This window comes from Pan troglodytes, chromosome 2 (genome assembly GCF_028858775.2).
Source record: "Pan troglodytes isolate AG18354 chromosome 2, NHGRI_mPanTro3-v2.0_pri, whole genome shotgun sequence".
Classification (NCBI taxonomy): Eukaryota; Metazoa; Chordata; class Mammalia; order Primates; family Hominidae; genus Pan; species Pan troglodytes.
Window position 1 is genome coordinate 126,137,494 of NC_086015.1, and position 18,468 is coordinate 126,155,961.

The window sequence follows — 18,468 nt, forward strand, 5'->3', positions numbered from 1 at the left end:
TTAATCCACCAAGGTGGTTTCCAGGAAAAAGGTCTCATTAAATTTTGGCATTTTAGGCAGTTAATGAGAAGATACCTGTAAAAGAGCCAAGTCCAGGGCACAGCTGGCACCCACCAATGTTTGTTTTGTTTCTTCTAGATAATTAGCTGACTGATGCTAGGAATTTAAATATCTAGTCTTCCATTGTAAAGAAATGCTTTTATAGGTGTATTTATGAGTGTGCATAATGAATACACAAAAACATCATCCACATCTCTCTAGGGCTAAAGTTACTAGAACCATGAAATCTGTGTTGAAACTCTTTTTAGTAGGATTAATTGATCTTCCCCTAAAAGTCCTGCAGCAGAGGTCCAAATTCTTTGTGGTCTCAGGTATGATTATACACAAATTGCAAATCTAAAAATTCTGTAAAACTGTTTCCTAACAATAACTGTTAGTTCCGCAGCCTAGTACCCTAAACACTTTATATGATAAACTGAACCCCCTTCCATTAAAGCCAGTGTTCATATGTCATTATTCAGTTATTTTGAAACTTGAAAACTCATCCAGAAGTTAATTATATGTCAAAATTCAACTATTAGTTATGTGATTAGAAGGCCTGAATTTTTTAGGGGTGGGGGAGACAGGGTCTTGCTCTGTCACCCAGTCTGGAGTACGGTGGCACCATTATGGCTCACTGCAACGTTGGCCTCCCAGCCTCAAGTGATCCTCCCACCTCAGCCTCCCAAGTAGCTTGGACCACAAGCATGTGCCACCAAACCTGGCTAATTTTTTGTATTTTTTGTAGACATGGGGTTCTGCCATGTTGCCCATGCTGGTGTTGAACGCCTGGACTCAAGCAATCCACCTGCCTTGGCCTCCCAAAGTGCTGAGATTACAGGTGTGAGCCACCACACCCAGCCTAGAAGGCCTGATTTTTAATCATCATAAAGATCTGTGGTTTTTTAAGTCACTTCTCAAGGAAGTACTAAACTTCCTGACTAGGGTTTTTCCCCCTACAGTGTGCTATCTGATAAATGAATACATCAGATAATTTTTCAGGGCTATACAGACTAACCCCAAAATGACCATAATGGAATGTCTTGCTTAGCAAGCTAGGTTCTGCTGGCAATTTGCTTGCAGATTAGAGCCATTGCAGTCATTGAGGGCAAATGTGGTTCAGGCTCCTATACCAATGCCACTGGCTTATTTGGAGCCCTGGGTCACAGGGTCTCCACCTCCTATTTCAGTTCTGCTTTGGGTACCTGGAACCTTGTCAGAAGTTTTTTAGAGTTTTACTGACTTCGATTTTTCAAGGTCACTTTAAAAAAAAAAGTTGTTACTTGCTCCCTAATATAAACATATTTGTAAAACGGAGTTGCTTCCTGTGTTTGTTTTGAGAATCCCATTGAGTTGACATAGCACGGTGATGCTTTATTCTAATGATGTCACATAGAAAAATCAATTTGAGAATGCTGTTATATCCTTTATGTGCTCTGCAATGTATTCTGTTTAATATTCTGAAGTTTGTGTTATCTGTTACTTTTTGTTCCAGAAGCTTTGCAGCGGGTTTTGCTAAAAACATCATGATTTTTATCTCAGCTCTTTCATTTTAAAGTGGCTGACCATGAATGTGAGGCTGTGTTGTCACTCAAAAGATTCAGGGGCCTGGCAGAGGTGGGAGGCATTGACTAATGGTTACCTGGAAAACAAAGAGCAGGTGCAACAGATGTGGACTAGTGAGAAGTAATTTTATATCTAAGAAGCAGAATAATGGAATGTGATGGTAAGATCTACTGGGTAATTGATGTGGAATGAAGATAGCAGGGCATTATCCTGGGAAATCATGGGGTCAGCTGGCTGCTCACCTTGAGTGAGAAAGGAGACAATCTTGTTAAATCATCATAAAAGAAAATAGGAAGTTTGTTCTGGAGAGTGGTAGCTGGAAACAGACAAGTACTTATAAGTGGTAGAAACCGAAAGCGTGGCGCCACTGTAGGGAAAGATGAGGTGAAAAGTACAACAGTGCTTCCAGAAGAAAAAGTAAGAGGATGAGCAAAATCCCAATTAATTCAGTCCCAACAGAGCCTCACCATTTGGTGCAGAGCCCACTTCACTGAGTAAAGTCGAGCACCTGTCTAAACTATAAGTTGGCAGAATGAGCACTCCGACTGCTGTGTAGTAGACAGTAGAGACACAGCAGAAGTATGGGGCAGACTGTAGGCCCCTGCCTTCAAGTGTGGATTTATATTTTATCTAGTGAAAGGCAAAGGGAAGGAGTATTAGAAAACCATGCTCATTTTAAAAGATGAAAAGAATTATAATACAAAAATTTCAGTGGCTCACGATTCTGTTAGTTCATCTACATCAGGATCAGGAAGGACAGCAGCTGACTTTGCTACTGCCAAGTCAAATTAGATTTTTAAGCAAGTCATTTCCTTGCTTATTAGAGCACCTAAACAGTGGTTTATGTGAATGGTTTTCAGCAGGAAAATGTAGAGGTTCCCCTATCTCTGACTTTTTGCTTTCTAAAAAGGCAAATAATTTTGAAGAACACTTGTAGTTGATTGAGACAAGTGAATTTACTGAGAGGTGGATTTGACTTTTCAGAGAGAGGCACACAGTAAAAACCAGTCAACAAACCGTGGCGCTAAAGAGCAATTATGAGACGTTTTTAGAGATTTCATCTGAACCTATGTAGAAGAAATGATTTTACAATTCTAATAGTAACTCTGAAATAAAAGATCTGTTTTGACAATATTTGAAATGTTTCTCAGTTTAAGAAAAGCAAGGACAAGCTGATTGTTGCTATGTGTGTTGCTCTAGTTCCCCATAAAATACAGTCTCTAAGATATAGCAACTATCATTGTAAACTGTTTTGTCAATTACCATACTTTTTTTTAATCTGTTGCTTAAAACTCGACCCTGAAGTCCAAGTTCTCCCTTTTAATACAAACAAAATGCTATTGTCTATATTTTACTACTTTTTAATTTTTTACTACTTCTTTTTGCCTAGTAAAATTATCAGAAATCCAGGGGTTATATAGTCAACATAAAAGCAGAAAATGCCCAGTGTGTCATTTCAGGGAACATCAGAATGAAGACAAGATCTCATAGATCACATCTTCTCTGAGTATTTAGACTATGTCCAATCCAAGTAAAGCAGAGAAAACAGCTTTGCATAAAAATACCATTGAAATATATGTCTTTGTTACATACTATAGAATAGCATGTCTGACTTTTAAAACATAGTAATTGAGAGGTGGGGAGTCTGTATTTGTGAGCATATTACAGAAAAAAAGGTATTGCAGCACCTTTTCTTGCCAGTCAGTTTTCTGATTTCCATTCCTGAGCATAAATTGCTCCTTTAGCCATAAGAATTACGGATTAAACTAAAGCAGCAGTGTGGAAATCTTTAGGATGACTTTTGAAGATTAAGGCAGTATTAGCATTTTGTAGAAGTACAAAGGGAAAATATAAACCCATAACAGTGACCAAAAAAGAAAAAAGGCACCAAGGAGCTTATTTTCCTTGTTTATTTTTTGAATTGAAACTGCTGAATGGATATTAAACTAGAAACGTTGTCCCCACCACCTTCACCAACCTCTTTATGCCGAGGAGCTATTCACTTCAGAGCCTTGGGATTGACTGGCAGATGGGATTGGGGTAGAGGAAGGCTGAACAGTTGCACAGTCCTAGGGTCCCTGGAGCTCCAGGAAGCAGCTAGAGGCAGCCACAGTGGTCAGTGTGTGTTGGTAGCAAATGGCTGAGGATTGTCTTGTTGGAGAATCCTGAATTCATGAGAGAGCATTTCTGAAGAACCATGTTCTTGACACATTAAATCAAACAACAACAGAATTGCCCATTCAGATGATGCCTATAGGTTTTCCAATAATTGGCATCATATATAACCATTCATGCTGGTAGAGAAAAAGACTAGAAAGAAATAAGCCAAAATATTCACAGTGATCTCTCTGGGGGCAGAATTATGATTGATTTTTTGTATGTTTTATTTTTAAATATATTTTCTCATCTATTTTACAGTGATTTCTACTTAATGTTTTTGCTGAGAAATAGATATTTCTATCCAAAACATATAAAAGTGTTATTTCAAAATTCAGATGATTTTCGTATTTGTCTTTTTAATCCATCAGATATTTATAAACAGGGACAAGAGTGATGATGATAGAGGGTACTTAAAAAATAATTATCAAACTAACATTTAAAGGTGATTGATTTTTTTCTTTGAAGTAATTTATTTTGTAACCAAAGTCAAGGTGGATTAAATTGATGAAAAGTTATGAACAATATTCATTAAAAATATTCCACATGGAAGCCCCGTCATATATTACACACATCACTTAGTCTCCAGATTGTCACTATTTATTGAAAGCCAGTTTCTAGGCCTTCCAGGGTACATTTATTATGAGTACTTTTTAATGCAGAGCAGCTTCCTTCCGGCATACAGGTGGTGGTCTGCTGGTGATACATGAATGTTTAAAACTGCATGTTTTTTTGTCTTACAGAGTTGTCTTGGTTCAACTGGTGCCTTCCCGGGTCGTGTTTGCTCAGTCTCCTCCTCATTCTGTGCTTCAGGGAATCCTATGACAGACTCTATCTTGATGTGGTTGTCTCCGTTTAATAGCACAGACTTGAAGGAGTTTAAAAGGAGGCTGGAAATCAATACTGCACACTGCACATTTGCTCGGAATTGCACATCTAACAGGAAAAGAGGGAGAAGAAAGAAACTTCATTCAGAGGTTTTGTTAGGTTACAGATTATCACATTAATTTAATTACTACTAGGTAATAATGGGAGACTTGAGTGATAACAGGGGATTTTAAAACTCTACAGATGGCATACCTGTGCCTGCTTCTGGGGTTGGAAGTGTGACTTCTTACACATAAAGCACTACCTAAGTAATTCTCTCTCTGTTTTGTGCCAGTGCTAAACTACTGATTACTTGTAATTATGAAAAGAAATAAAGGGTGTCTATCATATGAAGATAACGCCTTCCCTAAGTCACATATCAGAATAGGAAGATAGGCCACTAACTTCTAAAGAAGTTCAAACCCTGTATCCAATTTTAATGATAAAATAGCCAAGAGGTATATCGATGATAGAAATTAGCCACGTGTACACTACATTTTTTCTAATAAAGCCATTTCTTATATGACTCCTTATTTTAATCAGGTCAGAAGCCCTTGGCCATCTTTACTATGGTGATCAGGTGCTTTCCAGTGACTTCTGAGCATAGGCACTGTGTCTCCATCTCAACTTATCCTTGTTTCTGTGAAATACAATTTCATCTACTAGGCCCTTAAATAATTATGTGAGGGTGACTAAATGTTTAATATGATTACATTAAATATTGTATGAAAAAATGTAATTCCATTAGGATCTAGCACTTTGTTACAAGTGAAATGACAAGTCACATGGACATACTGTGTCTTCTGCCTGTATATGGTGGCATGAGATGTAATGTCCAGACCCAACAATTATTTACCAGGGTTAGATTTTATTCAGTGACCCTCGTTTAAAAATAATAATTTATCACATTGAAACTTTCAGCTCTGTCGAATGATTTCTGAATTACATCCTGTGTTTCAGCTTAGGTTGTAAAATACTCCGTTCTCTGTGGAGTCAGCATGTTTGAGAGGGCAGCGTTTTGCCAGTACCTATCTTCTTTCTACAGATGATAGCTTTTTAAGAAATAAGAGTTCCACATTGAGTGGCTGTCAGACACAGATTTCACTGTGACGTAAAATACACTGCAGTGAGAGTATGGTATCACCACTATTCATATTTACATCATTCCCCTCACACAGAAAAACCAACCCTTTTCCCAAAAAGTTGAGAATACTGCTATACCTTTATTATTCTCAGCTTCCTCCAGCCCTTCTTCTTGTTTTTCCTCACTTGAAATTGAACCTTCATTGTCAGCTAAGTATATATACTTTTGTGTTTTCCTGGACAGAGTGCAAGTGGCTCTTATCAGCCAAGGTGGTGAAGGTTCAGGAAAGCTGGGCAGCACTGGGCCCTGCTCCTCTCTGCACCTGTGTGCGCCATGACACACCCACATGCAGATTCCCAAGTCTGTCTCCCCTCCCGCTTAGCAAGTACAAGGCTGTGCATTAACTCACCTCGGTCCTAGAGGAGTATCCTAGTACTGCTTGGCAACTTCTAAGACCCTAACTTGTGAAACTAGGGAAGTAAGAAACCGTTCAAATTTAACATCTGTCTTCAGTCATCTTTAAATCGTCTCTCTTTATAAACACTCTGCTCACTTAGCAGAAGGACTGAAGGAACTAAGGAACTTGCTAAAGAGAAGAAAACAAAAGCTAGACTTAGTTCCAGTTAATTCTGTTATTCTTCTGAAATAAAAATGAAATAAAAGGAAGGCAGAATTCTCTTTTTTTTTTTTTTTTTTAGACAGGGTCTTGCTCTGTGATGGTGCAATCTCAACTCACTGCAACCTCCATGTCCCAGATGCAGGTGATCCTCCCGCCTCAGCCTCCCGAGTAGCTGGGACTACAGGCACGCACAACCACGCCTAGCTAATTTTTCTGTTTTTAGTAGAGACAGTGTTTCTCCATGTTGCCCAGGCTGGTCTCAAACTCCTAAGTGATCCACCCGCCTCAGCCTCCCAAAGTGCTGGGATTATAGGCGTGAGCCACCACACCAGGCCAAGAAGGTGGATTCCTTGAAGATGATTCAAAGCCAGCCATTAAGGATATCCGTAGACCATGACCCGGATGCTAAATAAGCACCACCCCTTCCTGTTCAGAGGGAAGAGAGAAAGGAGAGGGAAGAATTATAAGGTATTTGGTTTTAGTCTGAACTATTATGTTTGAGGATGTTGTGGTATAACGTTCTGCAATAGTAAGATTTCTTGTGTAGAACATTTTAATTATGGTTAATTGCACTTTTTTTTTTAAGGGACAGGATCTCAGTATGTTGCCCAGGCTGGACTCAAACTCCTGGGCTCAAGTGATCCTCCTACCTCAGCCTTCCAAGTAGCTGGGACTACAGGCATGCACCACCACACCAGGCTTAATTCTTCTTTTAACACAAAGTAGAATAACACTCTAAAAGTATTACCTAAATGACTAATTAGTTCAAAACATCCCAAGTGGTAGTGATTAAAAATTCTTGCATTGTTCAGAATTCTTGTTTTTAGAATACATGAGGTGAGACGAGTCCCTGTACTTTGTTTGTATGTGCTTACCCCTCCAGCAGGTAATTGTTCTAATTATAAACTGCAACTGTTTTAAGTGATCAAAAATTTCATATACCAAACCTGACAGGAAGGGAACCAAAAGGCTTGGGGGTGGGGAGAAGATTACACATCATTTACTTGAATATTGCAAATCATATTTTCTTTTTGTTTTTATTTCTATCATGCATCAAAATAGACCAGCTGCTTTCTTTGCACTTTCTAACCATTATAGAATCCTAATGAAATGTTACAGCTGAAAGAAATCTTAACCCTTCACTAATCCAAACCCTCATTTTAGAATTTATAGAAATGATTCTAGAGAGGTAAAGTACAACTGAGGCTCACAGTTTCTGACTCCTAAACCAGGTGTTTTTTTCCTACCTCACAGAAGCTTAATTTAGACCATTTTGGGTGTGCATGAATACCTTCATGTTAAAAAATGATAGGGCTTTAACAGTAAGCTTCCATTATTGAGTATGGGAAGTACAAGGATTAAATTAAGGTGATTATTTGGTTTATAAGTAAAATTCTCTTTTCTCCATCACTATCCTGAAGATGCTCTGACAGCTCTTAGCCCTTGGGTTGCAATGACATCATGTAAAAAGATTCTGATGAATAATTCAATCCCATAAACTAAGTCAACACCAATATTAATTGGTAAGGACATGCTGTAGTGCAGGTTCCCTGTGGCTTATCAATTAATACTTCACAGTTTATGGGAAGAAGCATTTTTTAATATGATCCCTGGTGGAGGTATAGGAACAAGACAGTTGTATACACAAATGCATTTCACTGTAGGATGGAGCTAATTACGAGAGAATCAAATACAAATGTAATTTTGTATATTTAAATATATATGGCCTGAGGGCCAAGTTTTTTCATAGATCATGTACTCATGTTTAATTATGGAGAATGTTTACAGCTTGTTTTTATGAAGCCCTTCTAACGAGAGATCTAAGCTAAGGGATTTTAAATTGAAGAGATTAAATCCCCATCTACTTAACTTTTAATTAGTTTTTTTTTGTTTGTTTATTTTTTGTTGTTTTTTTTTTTTTTACTATTTTACTAAAATCCAGGCATTCATCTTACTGTTTGCATAAGTACAAGCTTCACTTTAGGCTCAAGATTGAATAAAAATGCATAGCAAATTTGCTTTAAATTAATGTTTAAAAAATCACATTGCACATTTGTCCCTGAAATAAGTACAGAAATTACTATCATTTTGCCATATTAAGGCAAGTACTAAAGCTGTGATATGAAGAAAATGTCATATTAAAAAAGAAATGCAGGAAACTATGAGAACATTTTATCAAACCTATTTTATGAATATCGGAGAAAAATGCAATTCCACTTTGATTTGGAATTATATTCATGCAGAAGGGACAAGATAGTTTATTTCTTTACTATCAGACAGTGTGCTGGTCTGTTAGGAAATGTGAGCGATACTCAGAGGGAATGTTTCTGGGTGCCAGAAAGTCAGTTCAAGAAAGTGGAACAGGACTTTACAGTGGGCTTTGGGGTACTTTGTGCTCAGTAGAGGTGGGGTGGCTTGCTCACTCAGCAGACATCTTGGCTCTCGAGCTCATTTCCTCACGTGTCCTTCTGGTTCAGATGGAACCTCAAACTTAGGAGAGGATTCCAGGAACTAATACAGAGGCCCGTAGGGATCCCTTGGAGGGTGTCATCTCTGGCCAGGGGGATGGGAGTGATACAGGCAGTTACATGGCTCTCAGTCTCTCTGATTTACATTTGTTTGTGGTCAGGATTTAGATCACTTTATGATTTTCTGAGGCTCTGACTCGTCAGATACCTTTCTCAACCCTTGGATGAATCTGACCTCAGCTCTGTCCCTGAGACCTTCCACTTTCTCGAACTGACTTTCTGACACAGGCTTCTTCACCCTCAACCCCTCTCCAGGATCCCCAGCAGAAATCCATTCTCATTCCCAAATAGGAAATAAGGCCATACGCTCAGTCTTTCCTCTCCTTAACGAGACGCTAGCAAGCTCAGAACATGAGTAAGCCCAGGTGCTCCAGAAAGATTTAACAGGTCTTCTCACAGCTAAGCCTTAGAAGTTCGAGTATTTCCTTGATATGGGAATTTCAAAGGTCTCTAACAAGTTTCTATAGTTATTACTTGTTGCATTTTTAGAATATGGGCTAATTGCTTTATGTGGTCTTTTGGTTGTGCTCTAGAATCTGATATGCCTCAAACAGTAGCTTTCCATCTTAGCCCACTCTCAAAAAGAGAGAACAAAAAGCTACCCAGCCCCAGCTGTTCTGTTCATTCAACAAGGGAGAATTAAACTTTTTTTTAACCTAGCTAAAAAATGAAAGCATAGAATTGATTTCAGTAGCTTTGATGAAATGATCAAAACACATCAAGCTATTTTAACTCTAAACGTGCTTGCTGGACATAGTACATTGTAAGGCTTGGGACTCCAAAGGGGATACCAGAACATCAACCCAAACATCACAGAACTCTTCGCATTCCCTACTTTATAAATTCTTCTGATTTATAAAGGCAGCTTCTGCAACCTTGAACAAAATGGCAAGGATAACTTGGAGAAACTGTCAGTTTACCTTAATGTTAGAAAATGATACTTCTTTTAAAGCACTATTTAATTTAGACTTCATCTAATTCAAATTGGCTTTCCTATTTACCCAGAAGGATCATAGAATCAAAGAAATGATCTAATTCAGCCACCTCATTTTACAAATCAGTAGAGAACCTTTTAGGTTAAATGACACAGCCAGGTTTTAGCAGATCACTTGGCTCCTAGACCAGCATTCTATCCCTAAATGATCAATGTGTTAGCCATAAGTAATTCTTTTACGTAATTTTTTTCATTTCTTTTAGAGTTTTGAAAATTACATGAGAAATACATGAGTGTATAACTATTATAAAATAGTACAGGAATAGAAAGTAAAGTCTACCTCCATACAAACATGCTGTTTAATCCATTCTCTCCAGAGGGTATCATCATTCATTCTTTCAGAAGAAACTTGTGTATGCATTTACATATCTATGTATAAAAACTCGGGGGGCATTTAAAATCGAGTCACCTAGGGATCTCTTTCTTGGACCATATTGGTATAAACTTTATGGGCAGAAGCAGAAGTTTCTGAGATCCTTATTTCTCTCCCAGATGAATCTGTCAGATGTAGCATATTGTGGTTAATATAGATGTTTCACAGACCTGCTTATGTACCATCAAGCTTTATCATATTCTAAAGTTCAAAAATGAGTTCCAATATGCACTGTTGTGTTTTCTTACTGGAAATACAATTTCTGTTCTTAACACCATCAACTAAGCTCCCTGTACTGTGAGAAAAGAAAGTGAGTAACCGACCTATGAAATCCATATAGATTTCCTCCACAGGACTTTCTTGGGTTCCCTGTCTCTGCAGAGGCACACAATATTATAGAAAACAGAAGCCAAAAGAATAATCTCATGCAATTTTTTTTTTTTTTAAACAGGGTCTCACTTTATCATTCAGGCTTGAGTGCCCTGGTGTGATCTCAGCCCACTGCAGCCTCAATCTTCCAGGCTCAAGCAAGCCTCCAGCCTCAGCCCCCCAAGTAGCTGGGACTACAGGTGTATACCACCATGCCAGCTAATTTTTTATATTTTTCGTAGAGATGGGGTTTCACCATGTTGCCCAGCCTGGCTTGTGCAATTTCGTTTTTTGAAAAAATAGCTAATGGAGATTCTGATAATTCTTATTGTTTCCTGGTCAACTTCTGTGTCTTTCCTAACTTTCAAGCTGTCAGTAGAAATGATGAACTGTAGCAGGCCAGAAGCTCAGCTTCATTTGGTCACTTTTTCCTTTCCTGTCTTCTTGCCCATCCAGCTTTCCCCTTTCTGATGGTGTCTTCTTATTTCTGACAATGCTTGGGAGCGAGCTGTGTGACACCCAGATTTTATGAGTTGCCAGCGGTGGAGAGGAGAGAGCCGGGCATGCAGATTCTTCATGGACCCTACTAGAGAGGACAGAGAAAAAGAGCACTGGTGTAGGAGCCCACGGGTCTGGCTCTTAACCCTGGCCTGGTGACTTCAGCTATTTGACCTTGAGCAAGTCACTTCATTTCTCCTTTAGCAACATCTCTAAAATGAGGGAGTGAACAAAAATGTTCCCTTAGATTTCTTCTAATTCAGACATACCAGTTGATTCTTGTTTAAATATGAACATGACCAAAGCATGTGCAGTCTGTAAAGCTGGAGAGGTGCCCAGCACCTTCGTGTTTCCATTTGTGCGGTAGCCCCCCTCATGTGAGCCCTGTATGTGAACATATGAAATCTTATGCTGCATCCACATTCAATAAGAAGAAATTGCTTTTTCAGTGTCTGTGGGAGGAGATAAGCTGCAGGTGCTGTTTATTTTCCCAAAGGACTTTATATATGAAACACAGGGTTTATTAAATTTATCAAATGCAATAAGAGAAAAATCTGTCATCTGATGTTGAGATAGCATACTGGGAGCCAGGTCGGGGTACTGCATTTGCTCACCAGAATCAGATCAAACGAGATACGAGTCCTTTGGTTTGGTTGGATTCATCATGAGGCAGCATGGGTTTGCACTTGTAGAAATCAAAACTGTTGGGTCAGATAGTAAAGCCAATCCTTGAACTTACATCTTCAGTTAAGGCATCAAAGAATTGGAAGTTGCTTTGCAATGATGCCATCTCCACATGGTCAGATTCTTCCAGTAAACTGTGCAGATATTTTACAGAATAAGAGCTAAGTTTCAGCATGTCAAGGAATGATCTGTACTCAAGTGTTAGTAAACAAGGGTTTGTTTGTTTGTTTGTTTGTTTGTTTGTTTTGAGACAGTCTCTGTCATCCAGGCTGGAGTGCAGTGGCATGATCATAGCTCACTGTATCCTCAGACTACTGGGCTCAAGTGATCTTCCTGCCTCAGCCTCCTGTGTAGCTAAGACTACAAGCTCATGCCACCACCCCTGGCTAATTTTTTATTTTTTGTGGAGAAGGGGTCTCACTATATTCCCCCAAGCTGGTCTTGAACTCCTGGACTTAAGCAATCCTCCCACCTCAGCTTCCCGAAGAGTTGGGATTAAAGGCGTGAGCCCCCATGTCCGGCCAACAAGACTTCCTCGTGACTATAATGTGAGCATAATATTAATAGCTCTGAGAGAGAGAAGTGAACCAGAAGACCAACCTCAGTGTCAGGAAGTCTGGGCGTCTGTCTTCTGCATGGCTGAAGACATGGGGCTTTGGGCAAGTCATCTGTTCTCTTTGAACTTTGGCTTCCTCACTTCTGAAATAGGAGGGTCAGAGAAGATGTTTCTTTTTGCTGAAAAGTTTTACAGTTCTCTGATCTATACCCCTTGGTCACACACAACCAAAAAGTAGAAAACATGAGTGCAATACTTTCCCACCAGTACTCCCAGTTTATACATTATCTTCTCAAACCAATAAGGAACTTCTACAAGGCCCTGTTAGTGATGTGTTACAGGTGCCAGCATTAGGGAAACTTTCAGACTGTTATATCTATTCGTTCCTTCATCCATGTATACTTCTATTCATTCTGTATGCAGAGTAATTTATATATGTACAATTACATGGCAGTGAAAGATAATCAGAAAAATGAAGATTTTTTTTTTTTTTGAGACAGAGTCTTGCTCTGTTGCCCAGGCTGGAGTGCAGTGGTGTGATCTTGGCTCACTGCAACCTCCGCCTCCCGGGTTCAAGGGATTCTCATGCCTCATCCTCCCGAGTAGCTGGGACTACAGACATGCGCCACCATACCCAGCTAATTTTTGTATTTTTAGTAGAGATGGGGTTTTGCCATGTTGGCCAGGCCATTCTCAACCTCCTGGCCTCAAGCGATCCTCCTGCCTTGGCTTCCCAAAGTACCGGGATTCCAGGCATGAGCCACCATGCCCAGCCAGAAGGTTTTTTTAAAAAAACAAAGACACTCCTGAACTAACAATTACAAAGAGCTAGTGACAATTTCCCAAATAATTATGCATAACAGGAGCCCATATATTGTTCTCAAATCATAAACCATAACTGATTTTGAGGAAAAGACATTCTGTCCCACTGATATTCTTTTCATGAGTAAGATCTGGATCTGTCTGGAGGCACAAAATTGATTTTTGCATGAGGAATCCCAACCCTACCACCATTCCATGGCTGAGGAATTGGTTATTACTCCTATGGGAAATTGGCAATGTTGTTGGTACCCCAGCTTTCTCTTAAGACAAAATTTAACAAATGCATACATGCTAAGATGCATATACTCATAAGGCTTTGTGGGTCTCCTTTCTAAGGGGAATTTGAATACTAACAAGAACAAAGACTAAATACCAAAAGGGAGCTTTCTAATGGTAGAATTTGGGATATCAGGTAGCCACATAGAGCAGGGCTACTTTGGGGGCTGGAGACTGCAGAAACCCTTCAGGTTTATACGTGTGAGTAAACCTAATCACACTTGATGTATTGCTAGTGAAGTCCCAGCCCCCTGAGCCTTTGCAGAAATCCAAAGAATGCTAAAAAGGGCAGGTTTTAGTTCCTGCCAATTATTTCATTTAACTACAAATGCCCCCAGTTCCGAATTTACTTCCCTTCCCACCAGAAATATGTCATTTTGGAGGCTTGTGAAAATTAAGCATTAAGAAAATCCCGCCTCCATCCTAATACACTGCATCCACAAGTCCCAAACAAAATCACTTCCTTGGCTTACACACATAACTACCTGTTTCTGTTTAGGTCTGTGACTCAGAAAGTGCCTGGAAGAAGTCATGAGAGGGAGTCGATCCCATCTTACCTGCCATAGGAAGAATAGGGCCTGCTCAGTAGAGTTCAGTGTGTGTGTTGAAGGTGGTGGTTCTTAGTCCTTCCCTGAATTCACTAATTCGCATTGCACTCACTCTTCCTGATCAATGAGTTATTGCTGAGAAATCATTATAGTAAGTAATACAGGTGTCCCCAGTAAAGCCATCCCTCTCCTCCAAACCTCCGCTGTCCCTTGGGTTTTGGCTCCAGGATCCTTGCCCCATGTCCCAAAGAATCCCTACCGTGGGCCTCCCTCCTCCTCTTTTGTCAATTGCACTTGACCTTTTCAGGAAAAAGAAATCAATTGATACCTTAGTCCTAATGTTTGACCCTTTTCTATCTCAGAATAGAGAAGTCCCCATATTTGTTCTTTTTTTACTCAAGTTTAATATAGACCACCTAGGCACAGAAGCTCCGTGCTATATTCTGTTGCCTATAATTGTCCTTCCATCTAATTGGGAAAAGGTTACTCTATTGAACCATCTGCTGATTCCCTTACCTTTTCACTCTTTTGTCAGTATTCCTTTACCAGTAAATTCTTGGTTATCTAGGTCCTGAAGTTTCATTCATGTTTTTTTTAAAAGCTTTAATTTTTCTTAGGAAAACTGTTTCTCTCATCTTAAAGCAGACTATGATCTTTTCTACTTTGTTATACAATCTGAACATAATGAACACTCTAAAGTCAGGCATGGATTTTATCATAAAAGCAGGTCGTATTAAGATTTTTTTAAAAAAGAACCAGGATTGAGGAATCTGTAGCTAATAATTTAATAATTCACCAGCATGTTTTGGGCTCCCACTTCATGCTGGCCACTGGGCTAGGCACTGAGGGTGCAGAAGCAAACAAATCAGCCTCCTGGCCCTCAGATTTGCATTCCAGTGAGTCCATTCATAAAACCTAACTCAAAGCCAGCAACACCCCCAAAAGGGCTGTTGGAAGCTTTGTAGCTCATCTGTACAGCTGTCTTGGTTCCTGTACGGGATCTTACTTTCTTGGGAAAATATGTTCTAAATCCTGTTTCCTTTGGCCATTAAAAATCCATGCTGTCCCTAATCAATATATAGTTATGTGTGACCTTCTTAGAATAAAAAAAATGCTGCTGGACAGCCTTTGAAGGGAAAGGCAGAGAAATCTGTTTTGATGGCTTGAAAATAAGTGAAAAGGTTTTTAGGGAAAGCTAACAAGCTTTCAAAGATTTCAGATCTGCCAGCATTCATTCATTAAGGCATGGGATTAGGCCAAAAGAGCCTCCTACCAAGGGAGAGACAGGAACCATGTAAGGAGATCTGTGAGACCGCTGTGGAAGAGTATTGAAATAGAAGCCAGACCTGTAGACGTATTTGTTAATATGTGTGCCAAGCCAAAGTACAGGAGGAGGCTTGGAGGCATGGAGTTGTGGTGGAAGCAGGTTCTGGAAAGCAGAACTCTGAAGCTGGCTCATTCTCACCAAGTCATCTGGCCCAGCCTCCCGCCTCCAAGCACATCCTGCCTGCAGAGGGTCTGGCTAGCTGCCTTTTCAGCTCTCGAGGGATAGAGATTCTACAACCTCCCTCTGTCATCAGTTCCAGAGCCACTCCCCTTTGCACTAGAAGTTCTTGCTTTCAAAGAATGAGGGTGTGAGGGAGGGAGGGGTCAAGAAACAGAGTGACAGGGGAAACAGGCAGAACAAGTCAGGGCAAAGGACCCCAGCATGAAGAGTTGTGGAGGTGGAGGTGGGGAAGCAGCCTCACATCTCACACTTCCTTCCTTCTCTTAAATGTGAGCAGCTGACTCCAAGCCTTGTGGAAACTCTAGAAGGTAGAACCAGCCATCTGGGGAAGCTGGCCTTACAGATGCCCTGTCTGGCATAGTGGAGGTTCCTGTGCTCTGAGAACGCAGTGTGAATCTAGACATCCACTGCAGCCTGGGAAGAGCTGTGTTTTCTTCAAAAGTCTTTAACTTTCACAGTCACCCCTCTAAAGAAATGTTCTCTGATTGAAGGCATGCTTCTATTCCTACTTTATTTTGTTTCATGCATTCTGCCAGAGTAATTACTTTTCATACCAATTCTTGGATGCAGAGAAATCTCTGGTAGTCTAAGGGGATTTCGATCCAAGTAAAGCTACTATCTCCTATTCCATCCAGACTTTTCCGTCTGCCTCCATTCTCTCAGTCACATACCGAGAAGCAAGCCAGAAAGCCTGTCCAACCAAAATCACTCTCCAAAGCCCAAGCACTTTATTGTTCTCCCTGTCTGTTCTCGAGCCAAGGTGTATTTGGCCTCATTTTATGCCATTAGTTGTCTGGCTTTCATGGCTCTGCACCACATTACAGTCAGAGCAGGAAGGCCAGCAGTGGAGATAGAATTATGGCAGAAACCCAGAATAGAGGCCTCTGCTGGTGAGGGAGCCTGCAGCACTCTCCACGCTGGTGGGTCCTAGCATGCCCAACAGACCCCCATCCCTTCCCATCAGCCTTGGGCCTTGAGTCTCATTCCAACTCATCCCCTCCCCTTTCCCTTCTTTCCAGTCCCAGGCGACACTTGATGCCTCTGACTCCTTTGAAGAGGGCATCAAGAAGTGAAGGAACAAAGTCCTTTTCTGTTCGGGATCTGGGTCCATCCTGGGAGAAGTTTTTGGCAGAAATGGCTGCAGTGGAACCCTCTGACTGCCAGGGTGAAATAGTGCTCCAGCAGGCTGTGGCAGACTCGCTGCCAGAATGGGTCAGGACTGGCCCAGAGGACAGGGTCATCTCTTGAGAGTCCTCCCAGCTCCAGGGCCTGATTTTAAAGCAGTAACACAAGGATATAGGTTATATACAGGCTCCTGGAAGGCAGGTGCCGCAGCTCCTGTGACACCCCATATGCCTGAGCAAGCTTCTCCAGCACAAGAGATGATGCAAGTATGAATGGGTGCGGGGGGAGCTTAAAACCTGCCAACACTGAGACTTGATGCCAGGGGCCGTGCACCCGCTCTGCCACCTGCTAGGTCTGTGCAATGGTCAGAGCAGAGGTGTGTGATGAGTTCAGCTCCCAAGCACATCCACACTTAGGAAGTGTTCTGTGTGTTTTTAAATAATCCTTACCATGTAAAGATTGTATTACATTTGTATACAAAATTTTTTTGCATTTTACTTTTGTAATATTTGGGGTTTTATAGATTTTTATTTTATGGCCAAGTATACTTTTGTAAGGAAATGTTGAAGTCTTGAGTATTTTTATTCTTTTAAAAAACTATAGTTAGTGTCAACTGTGAGCACTGATAAATATTATTCATGTGTGGTTTTCCTTCTTTTTAATCCAGACTTTTTAAGAAACTGTTTTGGCATAGAGCTTTACTTAAAATGCTGCTTCATTTTACACATTGTGAATACTGAAGATTCTAAAAAATAAAGATGCATGTAAAATCTCTGTGCTGTTCCATTGTAGAAATGGTAATGTGCATTGCTTTGCCAAAGTGGTAATTAAATGTTTAATGGTTTAGAACTCCTAGTTCACAACAGGGCTTCTCGTCATCACTTGCAGCGTGCGAGCTTCCAAATAAGCCATTTCTTTGGAAAACGCACGCACTTAGGCATGGCGATCTCCTGTTCCGTTAGGAAATACGGTTATGTTGACATTATGGTTACTGTGCTTGTGGTTTTGCAATAAACATGTATTGAAAGCACTTGTGATAACGTGGTCCGCATTTTGTTTTTAATCAAACTCCAAATGGCAGTAGAAGTGGAGCCAAAGCTTCCTGAGCGTTCGGGCAGCAAGATGTGGTGAGAAAAAAAATACGAGCAAGGAAGCAGAGGCGGCTGGGCCAAATCCTTCTCCTCCGCAGCAAGCCCGGAGACGGGGATTCCGTTGTTGCTTTTGGAAATCCCCTGTCCTCATTCATTTAAAAAACATAAAATCAAGGAGGGGGATAATTACATTTACCTTTGCCTGGATTTTATGGTGTTGGAATAGAGTGAGGAGCACAAAGCTCCTGGCACATTTTGATTGCCTCATACGTGTTCCTGGCCTTCTTCCCTCCCTTCCCTCTTGAGTCTTCAGCGTCTATTCAATGAATGCTGGTTGGGTGAACACACAGTGTACCTATCTTAATGCCATATAGGAAACAGAATTCTTACCCTGATTTTAAAAAATAATTTTTCCATTATAAAATAATACACAGGGACAGGCACATGCCTGTAATCGCAACACTTTGGGAGGCAGAGGCGAGAGGATAGCTTGAGCCCAGGAGTTCAAGGCTGTAGTGAGCAGTGACCCTGCTACTGTACTCCAGCCTAGGTGACAGAGTGAGACACTGTTTAAAACAAAAAACAGCTATTAAAGACATTTTTAAATACAGGAAAGTGTAATGCTTTCTTCTTGCTGTAAATGTCTTTTAATATAGTACAGATTGTACTGTGTTTTTGTTTTATATTCTTAACATTATATCCTGAACATTTTCCCATAACAAGGAAACATAATTTAAAATTTCATTTTATTGTGGGACATTAGGT

At 40.3% G+C, this 18,468-nt stretch overlaps 1 protein-coding gene across 2 annotated transcripts in view; it reads left to right on the plus strand.

Annotated features, from left to right (window-relative positions):
* Nucleotides 1–17,642, plus strand: part of SLC49A4 (solute carrier family 49 member 4) — a 97,159-nt gene extending 79,517 nt beyond the window's left edge. Inside the window, exons 9-11 of one of the 2 annotated variants that reach the window (XR_010155323.1) lie at nucleotides 1,535–1,765; nucleotides 4,506–6,800; nucleotides 16,507–17,642. Coding sequence is in view for 1 of the 2 variants with exons in the window: in XM_001167764.8 (XP_001167764.2) it covers nucleotides 4,506–4,621 (116 nt within the window). In the remaining variant the exon portion in view is untranslated. Of the gene's footprint in view, nucleotides 1–1,534; nucleotides 1,766–4,505; nucleotides 6,801–16,506 lie in introns of those variants that run through there. The other variant, XM_001167764.8, reaches the window with a different exon arrangement.
* Nucleotides 17,643–18,468: the final 826 nt, after the last annotated feature.